We start from the raw sequence: 23,043 nt of genomic DNA, 5'->3' as shown, positions 1-23,043 counted from the left end.
TGGGGCCGCAAAGGAGAAAGTGCGGTGGGTTTAGAGGGCTGTGATTGGGACCAGGACTCTCCAGTGCCCCGGGGCTCCCTGGGAAGGCACAGACAGGTGCAGTCTCTCCCACCCAGGGCTGCTGCCTTAGTCCTTTCTGAGACCTAGCCGTGGTCAGGTGACAGTTCCAATACTCAGCCTATGTAACCAATTCCGCCCTACCCTTCCTCTGTCCCAAATGCCCTCTGTGCCAGTGTCCAAGCCCAGTCCGTGGGAACCTTATCTCTCTGGACACACACAGGGCACACATGGGGGGACAGGAAAGGAGGGATGGAGCGAGGAGAGATTGATCTCCAGTGAGCGAATGCACCCCTAGTCACTGTACACCTGGCTGGCTTATGTGACTTCCCCTTATCAGATCGTCCAGAGGTCCAAGTGGCTCTGGATTCAGGCCTGTGCACGTAGGTGCCCATAGTCCTGTCTACCCGGGAAGATGTCCCTTGTCCATGGCAAGCTGTCTCCCACAGGAGGTGCTGTGATAGAGACAGAGGGAGAATTAGTTAGGTTCAGGTTCTCACGCAGGACTTTGGGTCTGAGTTCTTCCTTCTTAGGTGAGGTCTCCTGTATTCCAGGCTAGGCTCCACCTCATGTTACTGAAGATGACCGTGAGATTCTGGTCCTCTCCTGCTTCCACAGCTCAAGTGCTGGGATGGCAGGAAGATACCATCCATTCCCAGCTTACACAGCACTGAGAATCAAACCCAGGACAAGCACTCCAGCAGCCAAACTGCGTCCTCCACCAGCTCCTTCCATCTCAAAACATATACAACAGTGGCAGGAGCCCCTGCCTGCTGTGGTGTGGGCACAGCCAGGCTTCAGATGCTGAACCGTGTATAGGCGGAGGCATGAGCTGATTCATCTCATGGACTCTGAGTATAAAGGGAGCCAGGAAAGCAAAGACAAGGGAGTGTGCATGTGCGTGTGTGTAGGTATGGAGGGTCAGAGTTGGCAGTGTGCACCTGCTGAGCCGTCTGTAAAGCCCTCACACCGATCCATTTTTGAGGCACACAGCTTCCGTCCATTTTGCTTGTCAACTGCAAGGGTCTGCCAGAAGAGAACGTAACATGGGGGGCTGAGAGAGGAACCTGAGGCTGCTGCCTCGAGTCTGTGACACCTGTGTGCAGCTCTGAGCGGCTGTCAGGTGAAACGGCCAGCAGAGTGAACGGTTAGAGCCCTGGCTCTGTAGTCTGGTGTTAGGACACTTACGGGAGGGGTGTGCAGTGCCCTGCCTTCCGTCCTTAGTAATTTAAAAAGGCAACTTTTATCTATTTAGCATTTATTACTTGCTATGGTAGGTTTTATTGTGGGTTTCCTGCGGTTAGAGCTCGGATCCAGGCCTCTGTGCTAAGCAAGGCTCTGTTCCCGCCCAGCTGTGGCAGTGTTTGGGTTTGAAACCTTGCATCATGTTGTACATGAATGTTTTGCCTGCATGTATGTGTATGTATCTCATGTGTGCCTGGTCTCAGAAGACATTGGCTCCCCTTGGACTGGAGTTATAGGCAATTGTTAGCTGCCTATGGATGAAGATGTAGAACTCTCCTTCTGCAGCACCACGTCTGCCTGGACGCTGCCATACTCCCCACTATGATGGTAATGGACGGAACCTCGAAAACTGTAAGCCAGCCCCAGTTAAACGTTTTCCTTTATAAGAGTTGCCATGGTCATGATGTCTCTTCATGGCTTCTAGAAGGTCCTCCGGAAGAGCAGTCAGTGCTCCTAACTTCTCAGACAGGTCTCGAGCCCCTGGGGCAGGTTTTTATGCACAGGGAGCAGTCTCTGCAGTTAGGGAACTGGGAGCTGGGGGGGGGAGTTAGACATTATAGAAATGATTATGTTAAACATATACAGCTGATCTTTACATTTGCAAAGAATAGTCTGTGACTCACAAATAACAAACTCTGGATGCTTTAGTCCCTTATAGAATTTGGTGTCGATCTGTGGCCTAAACTCATCCACTATAGTATGTAACATGTCTCTAAGTTAAATGCCTAGCTTAACGTGAATGTTATGGAAATAGTGTTTTGAGTAATAGTGTCGTCTTAGGGTTTCCATTGCTGTGAAGAGACACAACTCTTCACAAGTGTAAAGTGGCCAAGGCAACTCTTACAAAGGAAAGCATTTAACTCTTACAGTTTCGGAGACTTAGTCTATTATCATCATAGCAGGGAGCACGGCAGCATCCAGGCAGGCATGGTGCGGGAGAAGGAGCTGAGAATGCTATATCTTGACCCAAGGCAGCAGGAGGAGGCTGTGTGCTAAACTGGATGTATCTTGAGCATAGCAGACCCCAAAGCCTAACAAGTGCTTTGGAGGACACACTTCCTCCAACAAGTCCACACCTCTTAGTGCCACTCCCTATGGGCCAAGCATTCAAACCCAAGTCTGTGGGAGCCATAACTTTTCAAACCACCACACATATCAAGAGGTCGTATGTGTTCAGCACAGATGCAATTCAGTTGCTTTGGTTCTTGGCTGGTTGAGTCTGGGATAGGGATATAGTGAGTATGGAAGACCGAGAAATCTGTCATTAGCTATGGCCTTGTGAGGCAGACATCATGAAGTTTTATTTTTAGATGAGGCTTAAAAAAAGATTGTACTGTGTCCCCTTCACCCATACGGAGGGTGACGGGGCAGAGCAGTCTGCGCTCCCCTGGAGCTCCTGAGCCCCGAGCGTTCTCATCCTCAGCACTGGCGACTTTGGCAGGGTGCCCAGGCAGGCCAGCCAACAGGCACAGACCTGAAACAGTCCTCGCCACCTCCTAGAAATGAGACCTACGAAAGCTCCTCAGGCAAGGGGTCCCAGAAAGTGGTCATTTTGTAATTTGAAACTGAGAATGTCTATTGCCAAGAGCTATGCTCCTGCCTCAGCAGTTAGCCCAACATCCCAGCTTCTTTCTAGACTGACCCAGAAGGTATAGCTAATATGAAGCAACAGATCAGCCAGGCAGTGGTGGCACACGCCTGTAATCCCAGCACTTGGGAGGCAGAGGCAGGTGGATTTCTGAGTTCGAGGCCAGCCTGGTCTACAGCGTGAGTTCCGGGACTATACAGAGAAACCCTGTCTCAAAAAACCAAAAGATAAAAAATAAATGAAAAATAAAAGATAAATGGAGCGGCAGATGATGAAGCATGGCTTCTGTCTTCCCAGGTTACCCCTCTACCTGGCCTCCCTTTTCATCAGCCTTGTTTTCCTGTTGGTGAATCTGACCTGTGCTGTGCTGGTGAAGACAGGGGACTGGGACAGGAAGGTCATCGTCTCTGTGAGAGTGGCCATCAATGACACGCTCTTTGTGCTCTGTGCCATCTCCCTCTCCATCTGCCTCTACAAGATCTCCAGGATGTCCCTGGCCAACATCTACTTAGAGTCAAAGGTAAAGGTGGGAGTGTGATCAAGGTTCCTGTTCTGAAAATGGCTTCCTGGCTTGTACACAGGACACAACAGATCTTGTACACAGGACACAACAGATCTTGCTCACTCTGGATCACTGAACTTTGTGAACATTGTTTCCAGGTGGTTTAGCATAGTATAGTGTGTGTAGAGTCTCTGGGAAAACTTAGTCTGGTTTAGAACTACGGCTGTTTAACTGTTAACTTATTTTTGTGGTGTTGGACATCAAGCCCAAGGCCCATGTGTGTTAGGCAGGCATCCATCACAGTGTTACAGTCCTGCACATTTTAAAAATGATTTGGAGACAAGGTCTTTGTATGTTGCCTGGGCTGGCTTTGAACTCACTGTTACCTAGGCTGGACTTGGCAATCCTCCCGCTTCAGCCACCACCATCATAGCTAGGATTATGGATTTAACACCTGCAGGTGTGACTTGATGAACAGTTTTAGTGCATAAACTAATGTCAGTCTCCCATTTCAATGGGGTAGGTGGTATTAAACCCCCATTTAATGGACAAAGAAATCAGGCTCAGCGAGAGGTCAAGAAGCTTGTGCCAGGTCAGTGCTCATACATACAAAACTGAAGTGAATGTGGGCTGTCATGGGCCAGGGTTCAACACTAATAACATTTGTTGTCCCTCCATGATGACTCAAATTCAGGCTGTGTCCTCACCAGCCTCTCCCTGGCTATGGGAATGTATGTTCCCAGCACTTACTGAAAGATGGAGTCAGACTTAGAGGAGGCAGCTCGTGTCTCTTAACCCCCACTGTGTCTCACAACCCGACCCTCCATGCTGTCCTATCCCCAGGATTATGAGATGGGCAGATATACAGGTGCCCTGTGGTACCAAATGCGTCAGCCAGTTCCCTGAATCCCCTTTTCTGACAGGCTCGCAGCCTAAGCCCTGGGAAGCTTAGGTGGGTAAGAATGGGGTAGGTGGGTATACAGAGAACAGTGCTGGGCCTGAATAGCTGGGGAGGGGAGAGAATGACCCCCCCACCTCCATCCTTCCCCTCATTGCTGTTGCCCGGCCTTGCCAGTTGTGAAGACATTGGTTTTTCCGGTGTCTGCACTTCTGAAGGCAGAGCCTGTGTACCCCGTGACAGCTCTGCTGCAGGTTTCCTCTGGGACTCTCTGGCCTTAGCATGCCTCTGGCCTGAGAATTGCTGGGCAGCTGGACTCCCATCAAGTTGTATCTTTAGAAGTGATCAGTAGATGAAAATTTCTGCTTCCAACCCTCACCCGGCACCCTGTGATTCAGCTGGACTCATGAAAATCCTTCACATTAGCTGGGCCAGTTCTTTCATGATGAATATTGAGTTTTACCCTTGAGTTTTGCCATAAAGTTCATTACCTTATCTCTTATACATGAGATAAATTTTTGGGAAAACTACAGTTCTTTTTAAAAGGAAGGATTACATGGTAGATTGTCAGGTGTACTTAGCCGACCCCTGTGACAAAATGAATGTTCTCTGATTTAATGACTTCTCGGTGCGCAGTACGTCAGCTCTGCCTTTCTTTGTTCCTGCTAACTAGATGGAGGTCTGTTAACTGACTGCAGGAACTGACCAACTTTATAAAGAGGAATAAGTCACAGATACCTCAAGTGACCACACCCCAGGGGCCAAGCAGGACTTCATGTTCCCAGTCTAAAAGGTTCTTCTGCACCGTGACTAAGGCTATCTACCTCCTGACTGGGGCTGACCTGGAATTCTAATCAGCCAGGATCTTGTTACTGAGCAGTGGAGCTTAAAGGGATCTGATAAACATTTTGATATTCTGATTCTTAAAGATCATTGTGGGCTGGGGTGATACCTCAGTCAAGTGCAGATCTAAGAACCTGGGTCGGATTCCCCCAGAAACTGTATTAAGAGCTGAGGGCAACAGTATGTGCTCGGCAGGAGACAGGATCAGCTAGCTCCAGGTACAGACAGACAGACACAGGGAGGGTGGTAGCTCGTGTGCCTGAGGTAGGTAGAGCAGCAGTGGTCAGTTCCTGTTGGCTTTGTCTTCCAGGGCTCGTCAGTGTGTCAGGTAACTGCCATCGGTGTCACCGTCATCCTGCTCTACACCTCTCGGGCCTGCTACAACCTGTTCATCTTGTCATTTTCCCACATCAAGAACGTCCATTCCTTTGATTATGACTGGTACAATGTATCAGACCAGGTAGGTGGAGCAGGAGAGGTGCTGTCTGCACAGGGCCCAGGTCAGTGGTAAGATGTGGCCTCGGTGGGGACCGGGCTAGCAGGTCTGCTGGAAGGGCAAGCCCCGTTTCTGCTGTTGCTCAGTGCTAGGTGCACAAAGATAAACAGGCATTTTCCTTCCCTGTGGGAGTTGATTGCCCACTGAGGTGTAGACACAGATAACCCAGTGTGGTGGAAAATGAACTGTTCGAATGGGTCTCTATTGGATTCTTCTACAAACACTTAAGTGTCACTGGAAAACCAGCAAATACCCCAAAGTGTGTAAGTTTAGCTATAAAATTCTACCAGTGGTCACAACAGGAGCTGATCTGTTAAGACAGTGAGCTAAGTCCCAAATGGCTACATGCACATTACCCCCAGAGAAGCTGAAACTATGACTGTAACCTAGCAGTGCTGGCCAAGCCTGTCCCACAGGTGCAGCAGGGAGAAAGCTAGGCAAGGATGCTCAGGTTCATGGTGTTTGAGCAGACATGAGATTTCCAGGCTGTAAGCAGTGGCTGCTTATAGAGCTGTTCTTCATACACAAGGGTTTTTAAAAGCAGGCAGTAGCACTGGTATGTGTGGATTCAAACCATCATGGCTACCTACTTCACCTTTTTATCGTTCCAAACTCAAGTTCCATCAAGCAGCTGACTTGCTTTTAACAAATGACTTCCAATTTTCCTTCAATCGAGAGCTTAAGAGTGCTATGCTTTGGGGTGTGGTGGTCTTTAGATGCTCATTTCTAGTGGCTTTGAGTGCCTGTGCCTTCTCCGTGAAAGGGCAGCCACACAGGCCTGCGCTGTGCTGATGGGGGAGACGTGAGCATCGTCTCTGAGGACGGCCATTGGTCTGTGCTTTCAGCACCGCGTGAGACGTGGCGGCTTGAGGACTGCAGCTCAGTGCTCTCTTCCTGGGTTCTTCCCACCATAGCCATCCAGGGCTCTGCCTTGCTCAGAGCACGTTTCCTGGACAACCTGCTTCTGGTCAGGTCTCACGGGTGGGGAACAGTGTGGCTACTGTCAGGATGACGCTGGACAGACAGCTGCTCTCTAGGAGTCAGGGCTGGGAGGTCGGCTCTGGGCCCATTCCTGAACCACAAAAGTAAATGACTATTCCGTCATAAATCATCATCCTAAATGGTTTTCCATAGTCCTCCAGGGCCTGACCATCACTGCAACCTAGTTTCACAGTGCGAGCTTTAGGGGGAACATTTCACTGTTTCTACGAGTGCTTTCTGCTCTCTGTCCTCCGACACGAGGTCTCATGACTTCATTTTCCTTACTCTGGAACAGGCCGATCTGAAGAGCCAGCTGGGCGATGCTGGCTACATAGTGTTTGGCGTGGTACTTTTCGTGTGGGAGCTCTTACCCACCACCTTGGTGGTTTATTTCTTCCGAGTCAGAAATCCCACGAAGGATCTTGTAAGTATCCCGTTTGTTTGCTGGTGTCCCTAATGCTCCTGAAACTAACAAGTAGGATGTGTACCCGCCCCACCCCACCCCCTTCAGTGGACCTTCTTGCATCCAGGACTCTTTCAAGGTTTTGTTTGTTTGTTTATTTATTTATTTATTTATTTATTTATTTAGATTTTCTGAGACTGGGTTTCTCTGTATAGCCCTGGCTGTCCTGGAACTCACTCTGTAGACCAGGCCTCGAACTCAAGAGATCTGCCTGCCTCTGCCTCCCAAGTGCTAGGATTAAAGGCGTGCGCCACCACGGCCCGGCAAGAAGAATCTTCTTTTCCCTTAATTCTCACAAAGAAAATGTTTGGGGATTTAGCTGTACTTTACAAAAGAAATGAAAGTTAAGTACATCTCATGGTCTGGGGACAGTGTTCACTGTCCTCCAAACACATACACTGCTCCTTCAGCAGAAAACAGAGCACTAGAGATTTGGCATTTGGTAGAGTGTATGCCTAATATGTCTGAAGCCCTGGGTTTGATCCTTAGTTACACATAAAGCCAGGCATGTAATCCTAGCACTGGGGAGATAGAAGCAAATGGATCAGAGAGGTTCAGCTGTCCTTGTCTATGTAATGAGTTCAAGGCTAGCCTAAGCTACGTGATACCTTGTCTGAAAGTACCAGTTAAAAAAGGAAAACGGACTCACTTTATTCCAGAGTGACCACCACTAGTCAGGGTGGGAGAGTCGTGCATGGCATCATGGTGGCCACCCACATCTTAACCAACGTTACAAAAGAGAAAACCAAGCTCAGGATCCCCCAGAAGCCTTGCTGTACCACACAAGCTAGGCTACGGCTTTGCCGTCGGACATACACCAGGGGGGTGGGGTGGGGGGGAGTTCTGGCCAGTTTGAGCAGGGAGGCACTGAAGGACCCATAGGCGTGGCACCCCCTGGTCCACACCCAGATAACAGCTTGCCACTCCTTTTCCCACTCACCTCTGGGTGGTCACCCCTGAGCCAGGCGCAGTGGCAGAGCAGGGTGAGAAGGGAGATGAAGCCAACCCGGCTGTCTATGTCCTCTCTGCCAGAACGGACTCCAACAATGTATGCTTGCATTTTTGAGAATTCAGTTTGGGGCAAAAAGTATGAAAGGAGCAAGTGAGGATCTTGAGGTAAGAAACACCCCCAAGAGCCTGTGTAATTATACAGGTGTGCCTCTATGGGGACCATCTGCTTAGTCTAGGGAACTTCTTGAGACAATCCCACTATAGGGCATGGCTGACAATGAGCTGAACCTTGACCTATAATCCTCCTTGGTAGGATTATAATCACGTGCCTGGCTATTTAGACTTCAGTGAGGAATACAGTATAGTAGACTGTATATTGCCTGGTGGTGGTAGTGCACACCTTTAACCTCAGCACTTGGGAAGCAGAGGCAGGTGGATTTCTGAGTTCGAGGCTAGCCTGGTTTACAGAGTGAGTTCCAGGACAGCCAGAGCTACACATAGAAATCCTGTCTCAAAAAAAACAAAAAAACAAAACAGTATATTCATCATTGGAAGAGCTATGGATTAGCATTATTAACTATATATGTACATAATGGATTTCACTGTGGACTTTATAAAGGCATATATTATCTATCCACTGTTTCCTACTGATCTCACCAATTAGTCCTCTTCCTATTTTCAGGTCCTTTTTTAAAACCTATAGATCCTCAAGGAAAGAGCAGCTCTTCCCTCCTCTGTGCTGCATTTTGGGAACTGTAGCTCCATTGGTAGAGTGCTACTGAGCACACAGGAAAACAGATTCACTCCCCAGAGCCTGAGAGGTAGAGGAAAATAAACTCCAGTGACATCTTGGCTTGAGACTAGCCTGGGAGGCGTGAGACCCTGTACCCACTCCCGCCCCCAACCTCACAATGTGCACAGACCCATCAAGCACCCAGCTAGCGATAGCGCTCTTTCCTCACGCTAGCTGGCAGGCAGTTGTCAGTATGGATGCTAAGATGATAACGTCTTCTTCTAGACCAGTCCTGGGATGGTCCCCAGCCATGGATTCAGCCCCAGGTCTTACTTCTTTGACAACCCCCGGAGATATGACAGTGATGATGATCTTGCCTGGAACATTGCCCCCCAGGGACTTCAGGGAAGGTAAGAGCCAGCTCCTGCTGGCGAGTGCTGGACAGATGCAAGTGGAAGACGCCTGCTGCACAGAGCTGCTCTGCAGGGTTAGGTCACCGTGGGGTGTAGCCAGGTGTCAGAGATCTTTAAAGGCTCCCTCCCCCAGCAGTTTTCCTACTCAGTGTTCCACGGAATGCTTAAGAGCTGTGCTGGTTTTAAAAGAAATCAACCTTTACTTATAGGACCTCTCCGAGCCTACCCAGAGAAAGCCAGAGCATTTGCTGCTCGAATCACTCAGTGGAACGTGATCTGGGACATCCAGGCAGACATCTTGGATCCTCTTCTAAAGCCAGAGAATATATGAACAATTATCACTAGAGTGACTATAAGAACCAAAATGTGAAATTTGTCATTCTTAACCAGTTATTTACTAAGATATTCACAAGTGTCATCTCATGCATTGTTTGCTTCAGTCCTGTGAGGTCAGTATAATTAAGTTCTCATGGCTCAGGATCTGTGGGAGTCCCTCTACTGGGTAAGCAGCGTGGCTGGCCTGGGGCGTACCTCAGTGCCACAGCATATGGGAACTGCCTTCCTTGAACACTCACCTGCAGACTGGACTGCCCTTTCTGGGGTGGGCACTTAGACATGGTAGCATTCACAGTGGTGTGGGCGTGCTCAAGACAGGAACCGAGCTTTGCCTGGTGCCTGCAGCTAAGCAAAGGAGGGAGGGAAGCACCCTGAGGCCCTAGGCCCCACCTCCTCAGGCACCTGCGTCTAACCCAGGGCTTACAAAGCTGTGCTTGCTTTTTGCTCTGTCTGTGTGACGACAGTGAAAGTCCTTGGAAGTGGGGGAGGTGCTCTCAAAGGACCTTGGTTTGGGATACAGAAGTGAGACAGAACACATTGCTGTCTCAGTGAGTCTCAGTGAGGAGGGAGGAGAGACCCCAATGATCAGATAAACAAGACAAGGTAGCAGTTAGGGGAAAGCAGAGCTGCCGTGTCAAGTACAGACTCTGGAAGCGAGCCAACATGCAGAGTTCTCAGGGTCAAGAGCCATGCTCCAAGACTTTGAGCTCCACCTCTTCCTAAGACTTTTTTTCTCTAGCTGCCGGCACTCTCACCCTGTGACCCCGCTGGAGCGCCCCTAACCATTACTTGCCAAAAGTTACTGAGAGGGGAGTCCTCAGCCTGTACAGAGAGCTCAACAAGACCCTCTTCTAGGACAGAAGTGTCTGACAGATAGAAACTATCTATGATAGATAGTTATAGTTGTTTTCTATCTATGATAGAAAATAAACAGTGTTGTTGAGTTCTAATGATATCTTAGATATTGCTCTTGAGGACTTTTATAGGTGTGTAAGCTCAACTCTGAAAACAGCCCAACTAGAAAATTGCTAAAGCCTTTCCTGTTCCACAGACAAGCAACTTGCGACACATCTATTCAGCACACGTGATAATCTCCCACCTAGAGTTCAGACACCTCTTTTTTCCCCTAAACCTACGTTTTCCACAGTGGCTAGTTTTAGGTTACGTAGTTCCAAACTTCTAGGCTCTGTGGGGTTCAGGAGACTTGAATTCAGGCTGCATCATTGTGCGTAGCTGTTTGGTAGAAAATGGGCAAGATTAGCCTGAAAGACTCAGGTCTATTGCTAAAATCCACATGCCACATATATGCGACACACTGTGTCAAGTCACTGAACTGGTTTTGTTTGTTTAAAGTTTTGCTCCAGACTACTATGATTGGGGACAACAAAACAACAGCTTCCTGGCACAAGCAGGGACTTTGCATCAGGCCTCCACTGTGGATCCAGACAAAGCAAGGCAAGGGTAGCAGCCGCTGACAGGCCTGCGGAAGAGCCTTCTCCTGAAAACCTTCAGCCAGACAGAACGGATGACAGCTGAGTTTTAAGGCAGTTTTCCTTATGAAACAGAACTTTATTTTTTGCTGTGGCTCCACAGGGCTAAGCAATAATTTAGAGCAATGAACCCTTTAGTCCTGGGAGAACCTGGCTATCTCAGTGGGTATAATTTAAACTTTTAAAAGAGATTCTGTACTTTTATAAAGATGTATTTTATATAACTTAAATACTAATGCTAAAGTATATTAGGTTTTTCCTTGATTGTTAATTGCAACGTATGTTGTAGTTTGCACAGACTTTCATGCATAATTCACTTTAAGACGTATAGGATACGTGGTCTGATAGTTTAAAGCTTTTGGGGAAGGTTCCACAAATCTTACCTCTGAAGGTCACTCTTCTGAGTGCCTCTCCAGTGTTCAACGTAAGGGGAAGTGCAGTGCCACGCACGGCCTCTACGCAGCAGGCAGCAGGCTCGGCAGTGGAAGTTTCTCTTAAACTCTGTCCCAAGTCTGGTGCTTCTTCATTTGAAAGCACTACTCCGAGCACTCCAGTAACAAGTGGATCCTGCCAAGATGTCCCGGGCACAATGAAACCTCTCTGCTGCGTGTGTAGCCATTTTGTAGCATTTTCTTTGTTTTCTTCTGCTCGGTGTAACTGAATACTCACTACCTCAGTAGGATGGAAGGACTGCACCTTCCCTGACTCGCTATGGTCAGTGACAGCCAAGAGGTCCCCACAGAGTTTTAACAATAAATATTTCTGGCCTTCAAGCTTGAAAGGACTGCAGACTTCTGACAGCTTTTCTGTAAAACAAGCCTGTAATATGTGTGAGACTGACACGGTGCTCACTGCCTGTTATCTTTAAATAGTATTCTATTAAAAGCTGTGTGTATGAAAAAGTGGGCTCCAGCTGTCCTGGATCTCACTCTGTGGACCAGGCTGGCCTCGAACTCAGAAGTCTGCCTGCCTCTGCCTCCCAAGTGCTGGGATTAAAGGCGGGCGCCACCACCGTCTGGCTTCACTCCCACTTTTAACTTAACAGGGCCAGGCCCACTTTCTCTGTTTTGTTACATTTAAAATTGGGAGCCCAGGTTTCCTGTGGGTTGTGATTGGCTTTCCATTGTATTGAGCACAGCTGAAGACCCTGTATAGTCCCGCACCACGCCTTTGCCTTTGAGTGTGAGTGAACATCTGGGCTGCAAGCCACTTACAATCGTTTCTTTGCCAGGGAGAATTCTGGCAAAACCTAGATAAATTGCCTAAATCATTAGTTTGCACAGTTGTATCTGTCACTATACCTGTAATAATTTGGCTGTTGCAACCAATGCTCACAGCTCCTGTGTCCTTGTCTCCAGCAGGTCTGTACCTGTCAGCAGTCAAGGGCAGGGTTTTCTGGAAAGCACAGCATCATTAAGATTGCTCTGTATGCACTCATTTTGTAGCACGCACACACTGTGCAGTTGGTTAATGCCGGGTGTCTGTTTTCTTACAGTAACAAACAAGCTATAATCCACTTTTACAGCAATAAAAAGACTAAAGCTCTGAAATGTCGTCAACACATGCTGGAATACAAATGCAGTGGCTGTGGGGCACATGTAGGGAAGGGTACTTCTTCCCCTACCAAAACTGCCCCTAATGTGTTAAACATAGGAAAAGACAAATTCATGTCCAGCACCGTGAAACTGAAAACCTAGGGATACCAATAGGAAGTGCGCGGAGCCAAGCGTGGTGTTATGGGTATAACTCCAGTACGACGTCAAGTCTGAAGTTAGCCTGGCAGCAGTAACACTCTGAGATCAGTAAGTTCATGGGAAAGGCAATACCACTGAAAATATAAATATGGTACAAGCAGTGAGGACTGCTGTAACAAGGACAAGACACACATTGTTAGCTGCTGAGTCATTTGCCTGAGCAGGTAAGAATTCTGGCCAATCATAGCCATCTGTGTTCATAGCCATCATTGACACATATTCCTCGGAGAAGTCTCAGCCCTCATCTATTTTCATGCATTAGGAAACACCTGTACTTACCACCTAGCGTACTGCTGTATGCAAAGTCCTCAGCCCACGTGGCCAACGACTGCTGTTAGGACTGCAAAAGAGTCCCCATCAGACTATGCAGAAGTCTATTTTCTCCCTGATCCATAAGTTATAATCAAAGTCTCATAAGAAGCACTTGATATGGAGGAGGGGGGAAAACAGAGAAACAAAAGATTGCAGAAACATGTATTTTAATTCGGGGTTTACGTCCTGGTGGTTACAACAGCAAATTATTTGGAATTCTGCTCAGAAAACTCAAAGCTGCACCTGTAGATGTTATTTCAAATAAAGGACATGTGGATTTATGTCCTTGGTTTGTACCAAGGGGTTTCCATGACAGCATGTACCTGGTCTGAGCCTTTTGGTGACTAGCTATGGCTTCTGCAGGGCCTTCAGTCTGCAAACTGCTGAGAAGCCTACTGTGAACTGTTTTCAGGTGTCCCGCTGAAGGCACTGCTGAGGAAGACCAGCACAGTTGTCCTTCCTTATATACCATGGAACCTAGGCAGGGTCAAGAAACACGGCATAGCATTTCATACACAAAATACAGGGGCCCAACATTTGACTTGTCAAATTTCAAAACTGATTATCTTTTTGTTTGGCTGATCCTCCACATAATCCAAAACAAGAGGAGTACTGCACATTGACCATTTTAGTATGCAAAATCTGTCTAACATGGATGCCACTAAAGGAAAATATAGGCCACCAATGAAAATACGTCTTCACACTGATTATGGCACCAGGTACAATCGTTTTAGTCAGGCTTGCTGTCAAACGCTACATTTTTACAGTGGGTGATGAGGCACAGACAGCTGACAACCATCTCACAATGTAAGAGCGCTCGCATTTCCCCCCAGCACAGGTGACAGAACTGGCAGACAGCCTCCTACAGACAGACTCTTCACCAGGGCCACCCAACAGTCTCCTCAGATGACATGGTGATGTCGGCTATGCACACACCAACACACCGTAATGTATGTAAAAGTTAATCCAACCAATACCAAATTCAGAATACTCCCCTTACTGAAGAAACTCATTACGACCTTGAGGACATTCTGACCACCATGTCTTTCAGCTCCTAGAGCACATCCTGTCCTACTGTGTGTCCTAAGCTTGGAACAAACCACAGGTGAGAAAAATTCAGCAAGTGGAAATCAAGATTTTTCCCCTTAAGCAAATAGTTTAAATAATAACATCTAACTGCAGTGGTGATAAGGGACATTTCCATACAACCTCTGCATTTAAAATAAAAATAGAGAAAGTGCAAAATGTCCACATTTCCTTACATTCTCTGTGGGCGCTACAGAACCCGCCGACGCACTAGAGCAAGGTCTCTGGCGTTCGTTAACTTTGTGGGCTTTTTGTCTTAATAGTGGCCCGTCCCCATCACATGGGAATACTTGCAACTCTTTAAAAAAGAAAGAGCAAAGAAAAAGGAAAGCTTCAAGCCAGCTTTAAAAAGTAATCAACCTATAAAATTCACCACTATCATCAAAATATTAGGTTTATAAAGATTAGAAATTAGGAGCAGAACTAAGTGTAGCAGCCTCGGTCCCCGCCCCCATCATACCTCTGCAGTGGAAGGGTAGGCATGAAGAGGGGGACTGAGCCAACTAAATAATCTGGCACACACCATGAAGGTACAAGGAACACACTTCAGACTTTGGCAGATAAGATGTGGATTTAAGAGCACTTGCTATTTACTTCACAAAGACGAAATCTAAGGAGAAGCAAGACTTTGGACTCGCATTACTTTCACACAGATTAAAAACCTTTCAAGTAATCCAATTATACACTGCTACCTTTAAAAGAACCAAGATTTAAAATATTTAAAGACTTTAAATCCCAGGTTTAAAAAAATGACAATCTAGAGCCTTCAAGTCCTGTCACTGAGGATGGCTGATCCGGGATGAACAGAAGACAGAGCGACAGGGAGGTGACACTTACACTGAAGCATCTCACCAGATAGAGCCACACAAAAATAGAGGTAGAGGATTGCATAGATTGTGTTCAAAATCAAATATTTAAAAATGCTTACTTTAAAACAGCAAAATTTGTGTGTAATCCAATTAGCATTATAAACCCATAGGATCCCATTCAAATTTTGTGAAGAAAAAAAATCCATTAAATAAATAGGGCTTTTCATAAAACAACTGAAAATGTCTATAATTAGAAGAAGAACAAAGAGAAAAGTCAGATGGGGAGCTGTAGGCTTTAGGTGAAGGACGCTTCACTCTTGGGCCAGCCTGGCGTACACAGGCCAAGTGCGCATGGAGGGCACTTACCCACCTTCCCCAAGGCAGGTCCCTTTAGGCCAAAACCACAGCAGCAACAGCAACTAAACATCTCAACAGGGCTGAAGTCCTGGGAAGATTCCAGAACCTCGCACTAGTCACTGAAAGGCCTATTCATTATAGTGACAGCCCTGCGTTACGAAGGCTGAACACCAACTTCACCGTTTACACATTTCTGTCACTGGGACCAGCTCTATGCAGCACTGGTTCCCTGGTTCTTTTTCTACAACAGATTGAACAGTCTTCTCAGGATAGACATAGTCATTTAAAGTTTGACAACTAGGAATGCAGGGTAATACAATACAAACAAACTGTGAAACAAACATGGAATTAGTATAACTTACAATTTTAAAGTATATACTTCATTTATAAATATCTCTAATTGATATTCTATTAAGGATCATAAATATTCAAGTGGACATTTGAATTTTCTCTTAAAGAGTTCAGAATTCTTGCAGTCTTAGACACTCAGTCTCTTTGCTCAGTATCCAAGGCTAAAAGGCTTCATACAGTCTGCTATGTCTATGAAGACATAGAAAAGTCTTCATTACCTCCTGTGCTGCAACAACGCTTTAAAGTTCTGTAATTCTCTTATGCTTGTAGAAAGTCTGTAGGAGGAAAACAGGAGCATATTAGAACATACAGATGGCGTGATGCATACATACTTCAAATAGCCAGTATTGCTTCCTTGAGCTTTATAACCTGGAAGCAAAAAAAAATCTAAAAGAACCAAAACACTGAACATTGACAGTTCCATTTAAGAGAGAAATGCTGTCATAACTCCGACCAACACTGACAAGGCGTGGCGCTTTGGAGTTCTGGGCATGCTTAAAAGGGCAAAAGAAGCCAATTCGTCTCCACATTGAGACCATCCAGGAAGGCAGGTGTGCTGCCTTTCGTGGTGACCGTCCATGAAGGCTGGTGCACACCTTGGACTACAGCACTAATGAGGCAGAAGCAGACAGATCTCTTGAGTTTGGGGCTAGCCTGGTCAACAAAGTAAGTTACAGAACTGCCAGGGCTACACAGAGAAACCTTGTCCTGCAAAGCAAAACGACCACTACAAAGACTATATAGACAGGCTATATACACAGTGCCATCTTCTACACAGAACCTCCCACTCCCAGGACATGTCTATGTTCATGGCATTGTACACGTAATCACTGGCTCAGTGAGTAAAGAGCTCAAACACAGATGGGACGAAATGGAAAACCTACAAGGTCATTTTTCCTTATGTCCTCAGGGTTAATGTAACCATACCTAGTGATAAGAGTGTACACCTGTCAAGTGTATATACTTAATAAACTTAAAGAACATAACAAAAGTTAGCTAGAACTTTTCTTTTTATTTTTAGGTAAAACTAGGGTCAAATCAAGTATTTTTCCAGGATCCTCCAGGTCTCAATATGGGTTCTGTGCATGGAGCCAAGATTTGCTGAGCTATACTGCTGGCAAATAGTTCAATTTAATTTTGTTTGTACTTAAAATCTTTAAGTTATTTAAGATCATTTTTATTTCAAATAATCTATGTTTCACCTCGTCTCTTCCTTATTATTTTTTCAGACCACAAAAATGCATAAACTTAATGTTTCCTGAAATAGAAAAACATAATCAGGATCCTGTCTGTCTCATGGTTTGTATCTCAGTAAGCCTGACATCTTTAAATGCAGGGAGAAGCCGGGCTGGCAGCAGCTCACACTAGGGGCTGAGGTGGGTCACTGAGGTGGTTCCACAGCTCACACTAGGGTCGAGATGGGTCACTGAGGTGGTCAGGTTACCCAGAACAGAACCCTGCCTAGACAGAAATCAGTAAATGGAGGAACTGGGTGAAGGCTTTGGCATTAAGCTGGGACACATCTAAGATAGCTTTGAGTGATTGGTCTCCTTTGAACTTAAAAATCACACTCATAAAACATGCATTTTAATCTCTGCCATTTGATCCTGTTTTAAAAATAAACTTTCCCCTGTGATTTGGCTTCTTTTTGGTCTACCGTTACAACACAGAATATTATTTTCTATGATTCTTTTCCTTCTGCTTTATATCCCAACACTGCATATATTTCTGTAGGTAAATTCAAATTATTTAAACAACCATTTCTGATATAAGACAGTATCTATATGTATGGTAGGGGTGTATGGGAGAGGAGGAGTCCTCAGCGTAGGCAATACAGAGCAGAGGAAGGAAGTCATGTCTTCAACTTCCCAATCATGGTCTCCTTATGTCCACTACTGACTACAGCAGGCAGGGCCAGCCAAAGAAATGATTACAAGGACACTATTTCCCTCATGAAACTGAGAAAGCAAATTGAGAAGTACTGGAGCTGCGAACTGCCTGTTCTTCCCGGGACCCAGGAGCACCCGGCTGTTGGCCTGGGGCCATGCTGAATAATGGGTTCAAGGTGTCTGAGACAAGGCCCTCGCTCCATGAGCCATGCCAGCCTTGAACTCATGGTCTGTCTGCCTCAGCTTCTCAATGCTGGGGTTATGAGTGTGTGCCACCACAGCCAGCATTTATCTGTCAGCAAACCAAACCCAAGCAGACCTTTGGGAAAGATAATCTTTGCAGAATGTTGAAACCTACAAGGGGATCAGGTCTCGGCTTACCTTCCAAAAGCATTTAAAAGAGCAACTATTTCCTGCCGTGTGAGCTGGAAGCCTTTAGATGGACTGTTCTCCGGAAGTTTTTGGATTTCCTTTTCAGAGAATAGTATCTTCAAGGCAGTTCCTAAACCCTGAGTCTGAAGAAAATATTCAGAAATTTACAGTTACCTTTCCATAATAGCTACTATGAAAAAGTACTCAGTGAGGACACTGAAGCCCCTGTGAGGGAGCTGGACAGTGAGCCCGCAGCTGCTCTGCATCCCAAGGCTCGGAACCACCTGATTCCAGCTCCAGGAATCTGACACTCTCTACTTGCCTCTGTGGACACACACATACCCCTAAACAAAAACAAACAAATCACTTTTTTAAATCCTGTGACTGGAGCTTTACAACACAGTGCTGAAGTATGCATGAAGCACTATTTCCTCCTTCACACATCACACACACATAAATACAACACTTGACAATCTGAGCATCTGATGCTTGTTGAACACGGTTCCATTGCAGATTACTAAAATTGCTTTATCATCAGAACCACAGTGTCTGACTTGCCATCTTGAAAGCACTACTTTCTTTTCTTTTTTTCTTTTTTTTATAGTACTGGGGATATAATTATCATCATCTTTGTAAGAAAATGCGAGAGCCGGGCAGGCGGTGCTAGTGCACACCTTTAATCCCAGCATTCGAGAGGCAGGCAGATCTCTGTGAGTTCAAGTACAGCCTGGTCAAAAAAAGTTCCAGGACAGCCAAGGTTACACAGGAAAACCCCGCCTTAAAAACAAAAACAAGAGAAAAGCAGCAAAGAGCAAGCCACCCTCTGTACTCTGACAGAGCAGGCCTGCCCTGCACAACGGCTGCGTTCTGTGCTCAGCTGCTCTTCACCACTAAAGCTAACCATGTCCAAGATATTATGCTTAGGACTTACGTATTTTATCTTATACAAAAATATCTAAGATGGTACTAAGAGACCAAATACAAAACCTCCTTACTTAGGGTTATCCAGCAAGTTTGGTAAAGTCTTTCTGTAACAACACAGAAAAGCCAACCTAGGATTTGCCTTTTTCTAAACACTGATTCAATGATCAAAAGATATCTTGATAAAACTGAAGCAGAAAAATGTAAATCTATGGACAGTTTGAAAAGGAAAGATCATACACATACCTGCAGTTTCCCCCACAATCTGCATTTATCACACCCAACACAGTCCATGATTCGGGAGATGTTCTTGAAATGTAACCGGAATTCTTCCTGGTGTGCAAAAGAATCTGAATTAGACTTTTGAAATTAGGATACATTTGGTTGAATTATACATATAAAATAAATTTTAAGGTTTACAAAGTGACTGTTGTTTTTTAGTAGTTAAAACAATCTGAATGTGTATGGTATGACACAGAACATTAAACAGCAGACACTAATGAAGTAAGAATTCACGTTGCACATTACTTCAACACACTTTACCGAGAAGGCACTTTAATGAAGGGCTAGAATGCTAACAGTGCAGGGCCTTTACCTGTAAGACCTGAACTGTTGCTTACGTTGAGTAGCTTCTAAAATGTAGTTTGTCACGGTATTTTCTCACAGCAACAGAAAAAGTTACAAAAGTAAAACCTAATTTAGAACGCTGGCCCTAGAATAGATGCCACTGTGTGTCATAATGCCACACTGGGTAAGGTTCTCAGACAATGATCTCAATTTACATCAAAGTCTAAGTTAACCAGCATTACATAATGTAGGCCGACTGGAGGTGCAGGTGAATTAAGGTGTGGCCCCACACGACCCTCAGGTACCTTTAACAACTTGGCTTACATAATGTAGGCCGACTGGAGGTCCAGGTGAATTAAGGTGTGGCCCCACACGACCCTCAGGTACCTTTAACGACTTGGCTTACATAATGTAGGCCGACTGGAGGTGCGTGAATTAAGGTGTGGCCCCACACGACCCTCAGGTACCTTTAACGACTTGGCTCCCTTCTTGTCACCAGCAAACATGGACTTCTCATCAAAGTGCATAGGAAAGGACCTGAGGAAATGACAAAACTATTAGTATGTTACCAATGAAAAAAGAATTTTGTAACCCTACAAATATTTAAAATCTATTATTATTTATAATGTAGGAGAGTAACAGTTCACATACACACTAATACAGCAAACTACATCTGACTTTGTAATTTGTAAGACTATACTATCTTTTTCTTTCTTCTTATTTATTTAAATCCAAATGTTGCCCCTCCTCCTGGTCCCCCCTCGCAGAGGTATCATCTCCCATCTCCTGTCCACCTCTGAGTACCCTTATTCTCCACTCCCAGGTCATCCCTGCTCCCTGAAACATCAAGTCTTAACAGGATTCGGTGTATCTTCTCCCACTGAGGCCAGACAGGGCAGTCCTCTGCTAACACATGTGCCGGGCGCCAGCCAGCCCATGTATATATAACCTTTGGACAGTGACTGAGTCTCTGGGAGCCCCCAGGGGTCCAGGTTGACGCTGTTGGTCTTCCTGTGGAGTTGTTATCCCAAGACTGCATTATCTTAAGGACACAGGAAAACAATGTCCAAGTGCAGCGGCACTCATTATTCCTGCACACGTTAACGTAGTTCACTATAGGTCCTTCCCTCCTGCCTTCTCCTGCACACTTAACAGGCAGTGAATGTGTCTTACTTTAAAATGTTACACTTTGGAAAGTAGCTAACATTACTGTGGTGGTTTGAATATGCTTGGCCCACGGAGTGCCACCATTAGGAGGTGTGGCCTTGCTGGAGGAAGTGTGTCACTGTGGGAGTGGGCTTTGAGACCCAACTCCTAGCCACTGGGAGTCAATCTTCTCCTACTGGCCACAGTAGAATTCTCAGCTCCTCCTGCACCATGCCTACCCAGATGCTGTCATGTTACTGCCTTGATGATAATGGACTGAACCTCTAAATCTGTGAGCCAGCGCCAATTAAATGATGTCCTTATAAGAGTTGCCTTGGTCATGGTGTCTGTTCACAGTAGTAAAACCCTAAGGCCTTTTATGTTCAGTGTAATGCTTATACTTATGACGCTATACAACTTTAAGCAGTACAGAAATACCACCAAATTAGTAAGCACTTTGATGGTATATAAAATCTTAAATTCTTTATTAAAATATACATAGCCTATTTTCAAGTGTAAATCCTTGTGCAGCCAAGCTTCAGAGGAGCTTTTTGATCAGCATCTGGAAAGCTACTGTGCTTCTGCTGCCCCTGTGTCCCTCTTGTCTAGGCTCTAGTCAGGTCTTTATCTCCCCTTGCTCCTCGTCATCTGAGCAGAGGAGGATTGATTCCAAGACACTGAAAGCCAGGTCTTACTTTGTATCTTGAAAGATGCTGAGCAGAAGGGTCTTGGTGTCGGCGTCATCTTCCAAGTTGCCAGTGTAAAGATCAACAACTGAACGCTCAAAGTAAGGAGCCACCTTTGACAAAGCACGGAGCTCTATCAAGTACAGAAAGTACAGGTTCTTGAGCCTTCTTGGACCTTCCCCCTTTGTTTCCACAGGGTCAAAGCGACGTTTAAATTCTTTGATGTTAGGTCCCCAACTGGGTTTACCCCAGGTTTCTGAAAAGAAAAAGAAATACAATTTCTTTTAGCGTAAAAAGGTTTTGTTTTTGCTCTGCAGAATGTGTTTTTACTTCCCAACACTTTTTATGATATCTAAAAAGTAAAAAGTCTCCATTTATGAAATCTGATTACCTTCCAGAAGATAATTTGCACACAGATGTAAATTGATGCTGGCATGAAGTCCTGATATGAGCTTATAGAAGACTCTTTTCTCAAGACACAAACCTATTCAGAAAAACAGGAAAAAAGAGCCCATACCAATTAGATACAAAATATCAAATCAAAGACACTCAGTACATGGGTTTCAGGTTCTTAGTCAAGGACACTGCTAAGGCTGAAATGTGCTGTGCCCCGCAGGCCTAGGACTGGGCTGCTTGTTGCTCTGGTGAGGCCTAGCTATAGGAGATATAGCAGGGGTGGGGCAGGGCCTGGGGGGGGGGGGCGATGGTATACACATCTGCTTCCTGTCACTCTCTGCTCCTGCCTTCAGTATAGTTGCTCTCTGCCACATATTCCCTCCGTCATAATCTGTTCACAGGCTCAGGGCCAAGTCGCCATGGAGTGAACCCTCTCAAACTCTGAGCAACATAAATTGTTCTATATATAAAAACTTTGTCAGTTATGTTGATCCTTTGACATAAAAGTAACTAACACAGATAATAAAAACAAATCAGGAGATAACTGTAAAGGCAATTAGATGAAGATTTTCACTAGAAAACACTAAGATTCTAGACTTAACTGAACACGATGAAGACTTAACATAGAAGACAGAAAGGCCTGGTCCCTGAAGGTGACCAAAACACTGGATGCAGCTGTGCAGTTCCTAGGATACCAGAGAGCAGTTGTGCAGGTTGTGGTTTAGACTAAGAATGCACTATACACAGCTACGAGGATATGCTCACTGCTTTGCCTTAGCAATCCCTGTGTCATCCCTATACCTTCCCCGTGCTCTCTGTAGTGGAGAAAGACGAGCCTTTATGGCCTCGTGCCCTGGGATGGGCTAATTCTCTCTATCAACATATCACTCTACTTACAGAGAAATAAAACCTAGAAAACAGACTTCCAGGAATTTTTTTTTTCGAGACAGGGTCTCTCTGTGTAGCCCTGGCTGTCCTGGAACTCACTCTGTAGACCAGGCTGGCCTCGAACTCAGAAATCTGCCTGCCTCTGCCTCCCAAGTGCTGGGACCAAAGGCTGACTCCCAAGAATTTTAACACTTAAAAAAAAAAAACCCTGAGTTTTTATAATACAAGTCTCACCACATGGAATTCAAGGATGCGATGCAAAGTCACTTCATGCAGCCTCCTTAACTCACAAAGGCTTCTGCTCAAAATTTATGGCAAACACCAACATAATATCATAACCTTTCCCTTCTGCTGCTACTTCATAAGATTTTCTTTTATAGTAATATACAGTATAAGTGTACTTAGTGACACCAAACAGTAAACTTGAAGCTGGCTAAGACAGACCTGGACTGAGGCTCAGTAGCCAAGAACATACTTAGCATGCACATGAGCCCAAATAAAAAAAACCCAAGG

General features: G+C 45.6%; 2 protein-coding genes across 5 annotated transcripts in view; one reads left to right on the top strand and one right to left on the bottom strand.

The window, feature by feature from the left end:
* Gpr137b (G protein-coupled receptor 137B) overlaps positions 1-12,546 on the top strand; it is a 33,005-nt gene extending 20,459 nt beyond the window's left edge. For 2 of the 3 annotated variants that reach the window (XM_052157196.1, XM_052157193.1), the window contains exons 3-7: positions 3,188-3,410; positions 5,444-5,593; positions 6,906-7,034; positions 9,043-9,167; positions 9,380-9,595. In XM_052157196.1, the coding sequence (XP_052013156.1) occupies positions 3,188-3,410; positions 5,444-5,593; positions 6,906-7,034; positions 9,043-9,167; positions 9,380-9,515 (763 nt within the window). In that variant the 3' untranslated portion in view covers positions 9,516-9,595. Of the gene's footprint in view, positions 1-3,187; positions 3,411-5,443; positions 5,594-6,905; positions 7,035-9,042; positions 9,168-9,379; positions 9,596-10,859 lie in introns of those variants that run through there. The other variant, XM_052157194.1, reaches the window with a different exon arrangement.
* A 666-nt stretch (positions 12,547-13,212) lies between these two features.
* Ero1b (endoplasmic reticulum oxidoreductase 1 beta) overlaps positions 13,213-23,043 on the bottom strand; it is a 56,645-nt gene continuing 46,814 nt past the window's right edge. For both annotated transcript variants that reach the window (XM_052157191.1, XM_052157192.1), the window contains 7 exons: positions 21,638-21,730; positions 21,256-21,502; positions 19,882-19,951; positions 19,094-19,180; positions 17,936-18,069; positions 15,884-15,940; positions 13,213-13,539 (listed from right to left, as the gene is read on the bottom strand). In XM_052157191.1, the coding sequence (XP_052013151.1) occupies positions 13,524-13,539; positions 15,884-15,940; positions 17,936-18,069; positions 19,094-19,180; positions 19,882-19,951; positions 21,256-21,502; positions 21,638-21,730 (704 nt within the window). In that variant the 3' untranslated portion in view covers positions 13,213-13,523. The remainder of the gene's footprint in view (positions 13,540-15,883; positions 15,941-17,935; positions 18,070-19,093; positions 19,181-19,881; positions 19,952-21,255; positions 21,503-21,637; positions 21,731-23,043) is intronic.

This window comes from Apodemus sylvaticus, chromosome 14 (genome assembly GCF_947179515.1).
Source record: "Apodemus sylvaticus chromosome 14, mApoSyl1.1, whole genome shotgun sequence".
NCBI classification, from domain to species: Eukaryota; Metazoa; Chordata; class Mammalia; order Rodentia; family Muridae; genus Apodemus; species Apodemus sylvaticus.
The sequence above is the reverse complement of the archived record's forward strand: the minus strand, read 5'-3'. Positions and strand labels throughout refer to the sequence as shown.